Here is an 11,602-nt window from a genome sequence, read left to right on the forward strand (position 1 = left end):
CGAATTGAGGGGGTCATCTGTGTGTCAGTTTGGGGCCATATGATTAATTACATAGTTAAAGTCACTACAGGACTCATCTAAAATCATTTATTTATTGACTTATCCACTATGTTTAAAGGGAAGGGTTGGTTATCTATTATTATTATTTTTAAAATATATTATTGATCTTTTTTTTTCTTGTATTCATTTTTTAATTTATTTTTGATTATATTATTTTGTTCTCTTATTTATTATTTGTGTAATTTATTATTGTTTTATTCATTATTATTTAATTATATTGTCTTATTTATTTTAAATTTTTTTGATGTATTTTTTATTTTTTAAATTATATTATTTTCTCTTTATTTTTTTATTATTATGTTCGTTTATTTATTTGTTATTATTGTTTTTATAGTTGGAGAAAATTAAGTACAACTTCAAGGTGTCATCTGGGAAATTTGAATCCAGTTTGGGGCCCTATGATTAATTAAATAGTTAAGTTAAAGTCACTATTTTTTTTCTTTATTTATTCATTTTTAAATGCATTATTTTTATTGTTTTTGTAGAAATTGCATGTGTTTTATGTGTATCAAAAGGTGATAATGGTGACGATGAAGTAAGCATCGCTTGCTTTCAGATATTACTATTAATTAATTTTCCTTGTGAGACCAACAGATTGTTTTTTTTATTACAACGAGACCGTGATGATCATGAACAACATCAATGACAGAATCACAAAATGTCAACCTGACATTCGGCCCACAACATTTAAACAACCGACAGAGAGAAAGACTCCAGATTTAACTGATTTCACCTTCAGACAAACATGCAGATTCTGTGTCTTCAAACGTGATCGACTCCTCCAGAATAAAGACCTGCTGGAGGAGGAGAGAGAAGTGATTGTGGATTTCAGCTGTAACATTTGATGCTACTTTGTTTTTAAGCTCGTTGACGACGTATCTCTGAGATAAAACGACAGTCTGCAGGTTTTCACTCCAACTGAAGAGTCCAGCCGTTGATGTGGAGGGCAGGAAGTCGTCAGTGAAAACAGCTGCTGAGCTGATCACATGCAAACCTGCAGACAGCCCCGATGAGGTGAGTCAATATCCTCAACACATAATCCTTCAACCGACCTCAAGACAATTTAAATGTAGAATAAGATCAACTTGTTTTCAGCAAACAGACTGATCCCAGAACAGGGAGGAACCTGAAATTACTTTGACTTTGTGAGCTTTCAAGACAACAGAAGTGAACTTGCAGTTACTGAAAGGTCAAAATGACGTCCTCAAAATCGTTTGTTGCAGCCTTTAATATTGTAAATGTGTCCCGTCGCCTCCAGGTTCCCATTAAAGGGATAGTTCAGGTGTTTCTCAGTGTGGTTGTATGAGCTACTTCTCCATAGTCACTCTACAGTAGATGGAGCAGCAGCTAAACACATTTTAGACCCCTAAAATAATCAATATCAGTTTAAGTTTACGCTATTTCTTATTTTTTATTGACAAGATAATAATATACAAAGAACTCGAGGAAATAGAAGCAGCACATACAGAAAAGATACGACACAAATACACATGAGAACTATAAAATACCATATTACATTAAACAATTGCATAAAAAATTTAATAAATAATAATAAAAACAGGAGAACACACCGAGACACATGTATATGTATATATATATGTATTTTAGGGCTGTCAATTGATTACATTTTGTGTTAATTGATTTCCAATAATAAATATACATTATATAAATATACATATTTTACATAAAGCAGCATATTTGTCCACTCCCATGTTGATAAGAGTATTAAATACTTGACAGATCTCCCTTCATTTTGAACAGATAAGAAAATGTTCCATTCATTTTTGATTAATGCAATTAAATATTTTAATCGATTCACAGCTCCAATTTTTACACTCTGAGAAAAGAAAAAATATGGAGAATGTTTTCTTAGTAGTTTTTGTTATACTGTTGATTTATACTGTAGATGTCATCCCCATTGCCATGACAACATCATCAGAACAACATAGTCACGTGATTCTCAAAGTCTCAGAGAAGAAAACTCAATACGTCTTGAAATATACATATTGATCATCATCATCCTTCATTATCCGTCGTTATCCATCATCAATCATCATCACCATCACCATCATCATTATCATACATCATCATCACCATCACCATCAACATCATCAACATCCATCATCATCCATCAGGAACATCATCCATCATGAACATCATCCATCATCAACATCATCCATCAACATCATTATCCATCAACATCATCATCAACATCATTATCCATCAACATCATCTATCAACATCATTATCCATCAACATCATCATCAACATCATCCATCAACATCATCTATCAACATCAACATCATCCATCAACATCTTCATCATCCATCATCAACATCATCATCCATCAACATCATTATCCATCAACATCATTATCCATCAACATCATCTATCAACATCAACATCATCATCCATCAACATCATCATCAACATCATCATCCATCAACATCATTATCCATCAACATCATCTATCAACATCAACATCATCATCCATCAACATCATTATCCATCAACATCATTATCCATCAACATCATTATCCATCAACATCATCTATCAACATCAACATCATCATCCATCAACATCATCTATCAACATCAACATCATCATCCATCAACATCATCATCAACATCATCATCCATCAACATCATTATCCATCAACATCATCATCAACATCATTATCCATCAACATCATCTATCAACATCATTATCCATCAACATCATCATCAACATCATCCATCAACATCATCTATCAACATCAACATCATCCATCAACATCTTCATCATCCATCATCAACATCATCATCCATCAACATCATTATCCATCAACATCATCATCAACATCATTATCCATCAACATCATCTATCAACATCAACATCATCATCCATCAACATCATCATCAACATCATCATCCATCAACATCATTATCCATCAACATCATCTATCAACATCAACATCATCCATCAACATCATTATCCATCAACATCATTATCCATCAACATCATTATCCATCAACATCATCATCCATCAACATCATTATCCATCAACATCATTATCCATCAACATCATCATCAACATCATCCATCAACATCATCTATCAACATCAACATCATCATCCATCAACATCATCATCATCAACATCATCCATCATCATCATCAACATCATCATCCATCAACATAATTATCATCCATCATCAACATCATCCATCATCATCATCAACATCATCTATCAACATCATCAATATCACCATCCATCAACATCTTCATCATCCATCATCAACATCATCCATCATCAACATCATCCATCAACATCATCCATCAACATCATTATCATCATCCATCAACATCATCCATCATCATCAAAATCATCCATCATCAACATCATCCATCATCATCAAAATCATCATCCATCAACGTCATTCATCATCAACATCATCATCCATCATCATCATCAACATCATCATCCATCAACATCATCTATCAACATCATCATCATCATCAACATCATCCAACATCATCCATCAACATCATCATCATCCATCATCATCATCATCATCAACATCGTCCATCAACATCAAAATCATCATCCATCAACGTCATTCATCATCATCATCCATCATCAACATCATCATCATCATCAAAATCATCATCCATCAACGTCATTCATCAACATCATCATCAACATCATCCATCATCAAAATCATCATCCATCGTCATTCATCATCAACATCATCATTCGTCATCAACATCATCATCATTCATCATCATCTATCATCATCTTCTTCATCAACATCATCCATCATCATCATCATCATCAAAATCATCATCCATCGTCATTCATCATCAACATCATCATCATTCGTCATCATCCATCATCATTCGTCATCAACATCATCAACATCATCATCCATCATCAACATCATCATCATTCATCATCATCTATCATCATCTTCTTCATCATCATCATCCTCATCATCTCTCTGCACAGAGACCTTCACTGGTAAAACCTTCAATGGGAGTTCACCTCCAGTACTTATAAATGGAAACATCCTCTCAGTGAAAGTGTGTGTGAAGGTGTGTATGTGTGTGTCCGTATCAGGATCAGAGAACGACAGTTTTCCTTCGTTCCAGTCCAGATTCACTCTGATCGTCTGGGGCTTATTCTGCACTACGAGAACAGAAGGTAGACGTGATGGAGAGACTGTTCCATATTCACCTGACCAGAACCATATTATCCATAATCCAGACTGTATGAGTCCCTTCCTCTGGACAGACTCTGCTAACACACCCAGTGACCAGTCTGTATTATCTCCAACCTGGACATCCCAGCTGTGAGTCCCTGAGTTAAAGCCCTCGGAGCCCAGGACAGACCAGTAATCATCAATCCTCTCTGGATTATCAGGAAGCTGCTGTTCCTCTCCTCGTCTCACACTGGTCAGATCTCCAGACAGGATGAGTTCTGGACCAGCAGTGTTTGGGTCCAGAATCACAGGAGTGTGGGAGACCATGTCCTTCATCTTGTACCAGATGTTGAAGGTGAGGTTGCCCAGGTGTTCGGCCTGGTCCATCAGAGCTCCTGAGTCCAGCTGTGGATCCTCCAGCAGGGGGCGCTGCTCTACTCTTTCCAATGCAGCCTTGTAGTTGAGCAGGAACGAGACGTCTTCGGCTCTCAGCTCGTCCTCTGTGGCTCTGACTGCGTCTGAAAGAGCTGCTATCTCTCTGCTCACAGCCTCCATCTTCTCCTTCATCACCTGACTCTTCTGCTCCTCTTCCTCCCTCAGTGCAGCCATGCTGGCCTCCTCTTCCTCTTCTAGAAACTGGTGAAGCTTCTTAAACTGCTCCTTAATCTGCGTCTCTGTGTGTCGGGCCTGGACCTTCAGGTGATCTGATGTTTCATCAAACATCACTTTAACTTCTTCAAAAACCTTTAACTTCTCCTTTAAGGGCTCCAGAGTTTCCTGAAGTTTCTTCTTGTGTCGTCGTGCAGCTTCATCGATGGGTCTGATTCTATGGTTGGTGTGTTTTTCTGAATCCCTGCAGATGTGACACACCGGCTGCTGATGGTCCAGACAGAAGAGTTTGAGTTTCTCAGAGTGCAGACTGCAGAGAGCCTCTGAAGCTCTCTGAGCTCTCTCCTGTAGGAACCTCTCACACAGGTTCTTTAAAGCAAAGTTAGGAGGCATTAAGTCCTTTGAATGTCTTCTTTTACAAACTGGACACTCCTGGACGTGTTTCTCTGTCCACCAGCTCTGCAGACAGACTTTACAGAAGCTGTGGCTACATGACAGCATGACAGGATCTTTAAAGATGTCGTGGCAGACAGTACAGCAGAGATCATCCTCTAATGTGGACGCCATTTAGACTCCGAGTGAAGCTGAAAACACAGCAGGCAGACGGCTCAGCCACTCCCTGTTCCCTGAAAGTTACTTTTACTTTGAGTCTTTGTTCTTGTAAAAGTCTTGTTCACTTTGTGGATTCAGCAGCTGGTTGAAGTGGTGGTATCCCAATATTTCCAGTATTCCCAGTATTCCCTCCTGTAGATGTCATCTCTGTGGAAGTGGTGGTTTTGGTCTGAAGGTGAATCTTATCGTCTGTCTCAGTGTGTGTGTTTGTATCTGTGTCATCTCAGTGAGGCAGAATAATAACCTGTTTTCCTGGTTTGTCTCAGGTGAGTCAGTTGATGGGCGGAGCTTCATCATTCCAGTGTGTTTGCATGTAGAGGAGCAAGTAGTAGCAAAGAATAAGAAGAATCCTAATTCTGTAAATCAATAAATAACCTATGAGTGTGAGAGTGTGAATGCACATATCTTTCAAAGGACAGCCTTTGAAACACACATTTTTTACCTTATTTTGTACCTTAAAGGAAGTATTTAATCCTCTTATCAACATGGGAGTGGACAAATATGCTGCTTTATGCAAATGTATGTATATATTTATTATTGGAAATCAATTAACAACACAAAACGATGACAGATATCATCCAGAAACCCTCACAGGTACTGCATTTAGCATAAAACAATATGCTCAAATCATAACATGGCAAACTGCAGCCCAACAGGCAACAACAGCTGTCAGTGTGTCAGTGTGCTGACTTGACTATGACTTGCCCCAAACTGCATGTGATTATCATAAAGTGGGCATGTCTGTAAAGGGGAGACTCGTGGGTACCCATAGAACCCATTTACATTCACTGATCTGGAGGTCAGAGGTCAAGGGACCCCTTTGAAAATGGCCATGACAGTTTTTCCTCTCCAACATTTAGCGCAAGTTTGGAGCGTTATTTAACCTCCTCCGTAACAAATGGGGGGCTCGTCCGAGATATGATTGATATGTTAACTTTGACGGCCTAATAAATGTAAACTGTACAGCATGTTCATGAAGTACATGTGAAATTTTAAGTTTAGCGTAAGTTTGGAGCATTATTTAACCTCCTTCACTCATTGGTTGGTACCGATGGATTCTTTAGGTTTTCTAGTTTCATATGATACCAGTATCTTACGCGTTATTATCGCGTTAACTTTGACAGCCCTAGTGTCAACACCACACCCCATAATCCCACACCTTTGTCACTGAAAGGTCACTCCCCACCGTGCATGGTGACGTGGCGGCGCAGGTGGCTGCCGGAGATGAAGGTTTTGCCGCAGTACGAACACCTGAACTGTTTGCAGTCCGTGTGGACGGTCATGTGGACCTTCAGGGATCCTGACTGGGCGAAGCGTTTCCCGCAGTGGACGCAGCCGTAGCGTTTCTCTCCGGTGTGGACGCTCTGGTGGCGCTTCAGGTTGCTGGAGTCAGAGAAGCGCTTGCCGCAGAGCACGCAGACGAACGGCTTCTCGCCGGTATGGACCCTCATGTGGGTTTTCAGGTTTTTCAGGCAGGCCAGAGTCTTACCGCAGCAGTTACAGACAAACGTCCTCTCACCGCTGTCCTCCCTGCCGACACCATCCTGAGGTCTCCACCTGTCCCGCCTGACGAAAGCATGGAGTCTCGCCGTCATCCCTTTCCTGGCAGGAAGCTGAGGCTCGTCTGCGGGTAACGGCGCCCTCTGCTGGTTGCTGTGGAGACCTGCAGGCTGCTGGTGCTCTGGTGTGGACAGACTCGCCTCGCCGATGGTGAAAGGGAAGCTGCTGCTGCCTGAATCCGACGCAGCTAAAACACTCGCACCGGTGCTCAACATGTACGAGCAGCCCGGATCCTCACTCAAAGGATTCTGGGTATCGAGGGAGCCATGTTGGAGCTGTGGCTCGTACATCAGGCAGTCGTAACTGCTGGTGTCTGACCTCTGGCTGGTGTTGAGGGTTTCTTGGACGGACACGGAGGTGGAGCTTACTTCCCCGCTCACCCACAAAAGAGAGGAGCCGCCACCTTCGTCCGGTACTTCCTGTTTGGTCAGCGGGGGCGGGGCTTCTGTCTCCGTCGTTTGTCCGTCAACAACACAACAAAAGTCTTCTGGAGAGAAAGAAAAGCAGAATGTTTAGTTAGTAGTTTAGTTAGCTAGCTGGTTAAGTATAGTTAACTAGTTAGGTAATGATTCATTTGGTATTATGGCCCAGATCTTCCACATTGATCCAGCCCCCACATGGACTGATGGTCTGAGGACGGTCCACATGAGGGCCAGACTGCAGCTTAGCACACGTTGTATTAAATCGAAGAACGCCTGCGATGATTGGCTGCGAGCAAAACCAGACAAATGACTACAAATTGACTGGAGACCTTTCGGTACGACCTGGTACTGGGTTATTTTTCTTAAAGGTACTAAAACTGTTCTTACTGTCCTGCTCAGACTGGGACCAGGACTCTTCGTCGTCCTCCACTTTGATGACTGCGGTCGTCAGTTTGGTCGACTCGCCCGCAGCCGGCTGCGGTCAGAGAACGGAGAGAGAATGAAGCAGTGAAAGAGGAAAACAGTAATCTAACATCCCTGCTGCTCTGCTCACCGTCACCTGGGTGCCATCATGTCCAGAATCTGAGGACGCATCGGGGTCTCCACACCGCAGAGTCTCCTGGTTGGACGCTCTGGACCGCGCCGCCTCACCTGGGAGAGGTACAGTAGGTCATCATGACACTTTATATAGTTATGGATCGTACAAAAATACAGCTGTGTTTATCTATAACAAGGGCTACAAGTATATACAAGTATACTTTACAGTGTACTTTCATAAACTATAAAGTGGGCTACAAGTATATACAAGTATACTTGCCGTATAAAATCTATTAAACTAGCAGTTTACTGAGAGTACACTTTACAGTGTACTTTAAAGTGTACTTTCATAAACGAAGTGGGCTACAAGTATAAAACTTGTAAACTATCAGTATATCTATAATATAGTTGCAGTGCAACTGATATTAGTATACTTATTACATAAGTACACTTGGGAATATACTAGAACTATACTTAAGTTTCCTTAGTAAAATAAACTTGAAGTATACTTCTTTTTTGTGAGGGAAGGTTTTGGATGGAGGTCTTGTACTTTTCATATTGTGGTATTTTATACTTTTACTACAGTAAACGGTCTGGGTAATAGTTACACGGCTGCTTATTTGAATTACTTTCATAAACTAAAAAGTAGGCTACAAGTATATAACTAACAGTACACCTATACGTTTACTTGTAGTATAGTTCATAATATAGTTTCAGTACAAAATACAACTTGAATGGAAACTAGTTGTGTCCTCACAGTTTACTACTCTTACATTTAAAGCATACTTTTATAAACTAAAAAGTGGGCCAATTTAGTCCCAAAAAGTATTGAAGTAGTACTCAAAAGTATACTATTAGTACACTGATATTAGTAGACTTGTATTGTGGTATTTTATACTTTTACTACAGTAAACTGTCTGAGTAATAGTTCCACGGCTGCTTATTTGACAGGGAATTATTCTATATTATATTATTATAATATTATTATTATTATAGTACTCAAAGTATACTATTAGTACACTGATATTAGTATATTTGTACTTTTCATATTGTGGTATTTTATACTTTTACTACAGTAAACGGTCTGAGTAATAGTTCAATAGTTCAGTAATAGTAATAGTGAATTATAATCATAACGGTTATTATACCTGTAGGTGTTCTGCTTCTCCTGGACCCGTTGCCCAGGTGATGAGCAGGTAGCTGAGGCGGCGCGGTGCCGCTAGCGGTGGCGGTGGTCGCGGTACCGCTAGCGGTGGCGGTGGCGGTGGTCGCGGGGCCGCTAGCGGTGGCGATTGACGCGGTGCCGCTTGCGGTGGCGATTGACGCGGTGCCGCTTGCGGCGGCTCTGGCCGTGGCCGCCGCGGCTCGCACGGCGCTCGTCCGGGCGTTCCGGAGCTCCGTGAGCCGCAGTTTCCTCCGCAGCACATCGTTCTCTTTGCGGCTGCGGCTGATCTCCAGCTGCAGCAGCGAGTAGCCTTCATCCACCAGCTCGCAGATCTCCGCCACCGCTGTGTTCGCCAGGACCTCCATGATGGAGGCGAGCTGCTGGTGCAGCGCAGCGGCCGGAGACATGTTTAATACTAATAATACTACTACTAATGATAATAATACCTCACAGCGCGTGTTGGAACAGGTTTTAGATTCCCACCTGATGTAAACAGACCCGACACAAACCCGGAAGTGATGGAGGGAAACAACGACGTCACGCAACCCGCAGTGCGCATGCGCAGAGTATCAGTTTACATTATTTATCTAGTGCAGAGGTCAGGGGTCAGGGGTCAGCAACCTTTACTATCAATAAAGACATTTTAGGCAAAAAATAAAATAAAAAAATCAGTCTGGAGCCGCAAAACATTTAATCATTGTGATGAAGGTAACACAGTTTATAGTCTAAGTATATAGAATATCAGTCTAATGCAGTGAGGGCCAAAGAGACAATGTACTACGGAGCATTAGGGCCACATTGAGGGAAAAAACATCTGAGATTTACAGAATAAAGTCAGAATATTACGAGAAAAAGAGGCGTAATATTACGAGAATAAACTTTACGAGAAAAAAAGTTGTAATATCACGAGAATAAAGTCATAACTTTACGAGAAAGTCATTTTATGAGAAAAAAGTCGTAACTTTCCGAGAAACAAAATAAATAACACGTAAAATTACTACTTTATAATATGACTTTTTCTCGAAATCTCAGATTTTTTTTTTCCGTCAATGTGGCCCTAATACTCCGTTGTACCGTCGTACCATAGACCTACAACAATGATAAATAAAAATGAAAATGTAAACAAAAAACAGTTATTCATTGCCACTAATTTTTTTTTTTAAATCCACAGGGAGCCGCTGGAGAGGAGCTGAAGAGCCACATGTGGCTCCAGAGCCGCTAGTCTAAAATATATTCCAGTTTGACAACAACGTGCACGTTCACGCACCCGAGAAAAGCTCAGTTTAAAGTTGATATTATATCTGAAGCTCTTAAATCCAGTCCGACCTCAAACACGTTTATTTAGAGCAAGATTCAACTCTATAATGACTGACTTGCATTAGATTTAACAAACATTATGTTTAATCTTTTGGTCTGAAATGTCAGTGTTCATGATGCTTTTATTGCCCAAACAGCAGTCAAACCCAAATATAAAATAAAATAAATGGGAGCTGGACCCAGAGAACTTTTGCTTAATAATTACTATTTTAAATCTTATAAATCTTTGTAGTCACTATGCATCTCTCTGTACATCATTGACGCTTGCCCGCTCCACAGTCTAAAAGGAGGGTAAGTCACCCTCCATACAGCAGACCAGGAGGCAACTGCCTGGCTCGAGGACTTTGCATTCGCTAAATAAATAAATCTCTCTGTAGTCGCTTTGTGCCTCTTTGTAGGTGTGTGTTAGCTCTGCTGCTGGGCGCTGACGTTGCACTGGAACAAACAATTGACTTTCAAATTAAACTCGTGAGCTTGTGTTTACAACACGGGAAGTCGTGTACACGATATGCTTGGCTCAAGTGGTTAAGTCGTGAAGAACACCGCTGTTCCTGTCGGAGTCTAGAAGATACAGAGGCTAACGATTTAGCAAGCTAGCTAGCGGGTAACACAATGCAGTAAATGTAAAGACATAATGACGGAGGAGAAAGATGAGGTCGTTGGGAATATCAACATTTTCCTCAGACAGATTATAAAATTACAAAATATTAACTTATTAGGTACCGAGAAATGAACTTCCAAGGCCTCCGCCATTTCTGACAACGTCAACAAACACGTCACAACTCGGAGCTTTCAGAAACTTTTTACTTACGAGGTTGTGAATACGTCGAGGGGGGCCTTCATGTGAACACGGTAAATCGGCTGAAAAACCCCAACACGGGCAGACTAGAGCCGACGGTGCGGGACACACCGCGAATACTAGACCGACAGACGCTCACCGACAGCCGACCGTCGTCTTTGTGTTTCAGGGCCTGAACCCGACAGTCACATCATCTATATCTATATATAGCTGCTGCTGTTAACAGCACAATTAGTAGTTAATAAATACTAAAATCATAGTTACTGCTGATCTTGACTTGAGTTCTGATCAGACGACTACAACTCTGTACAACTTTAAATAACTTTAAACACCATAAATAC

At 40.8% G+C, this 11,602-nt stretch overlaps 1 protein-coding gene across 2 annotated transcripts; it reads right to left on the reverse strand.

The window, feature by feature from the left end:
• Positions 1-6,169: 6,169 nt before the first annotated feature.
• Positions 6,170-9,673, reverse strand: LOC141776410 (uncharacterized). Of its 2 annotated transcripts, none has more exons than XM_074649983.1 (4): positions 9,129-9,673; positions 8,003-8,094; positions 7,831-7,918; positions 6,170-7,508 (listed from the first exon to the last, which is right to left on the reverse strand). In XM_074649983.1, exons 1-4 carry the CDS (start codon positions 9,550-9,552, stop codon positions 6,637-6,639), a joined length of 1,476 nt encoding a protein of 491 aa, XP_074506084.1. In that variant the 5' UTR covers positions 9,553-9,673; the 3' UTR covers positions 6,170-6,636. The 2 variants fall into 2 exon arrangements, with proteins under 2 accessions (XP_074506084.1, XP_074506083.1); XM_074649982.1 differs by having other exon boundaries at positions 6,173-7,508; positions 7,997-8,094.
• Between the last annotated feature and the right edge of the window lie 1,929 nt (positions 9,674-11,602).

The sequence above is a fragment of the Sebastes fasciatus genome, chromosome 11 (assembly GCF_043250625.1).
Source record: "Sebastes fasciatus isolate fSebFas1 chromosome 11, fSebFas1.pri, whole genome shotgun sequence".
Lineage (NCBI taxonomy): Eukaryota > Metazoa > Chordata > Actinopteri > Perciformes > Sebastidae > Sebastes > Sebastes fasciatus.

What these genes read in the sequence shown, in the direction of transcription:
- LOC141776410 (XM_074649982.1), bottom strand. Translation starts at nt 9,552, where the DNA reads ATGTCTCCGGCCGCTGCGCTGCACCAGCAGCTCGCCTCCATCATGGAG. An exon ending in GAGAAGCAGAACACCTACAG is followed by an intron (nt 8,095 to 9,128) that starts GTATAATAACCG and finishes TACCTCTCCCAG; the next exon opens with GTGAGGCGGCGCGGTCCAGA. An exon ending in GTCCCAGTCTGAGCAGGACA is followed by an intron (nt 7,509 to 7,830) that starts GTAAGAACAGTT and finishes CTTTCTCTCCAG; the next exon opens with AAGACTTTTGTTGTGTTGTT.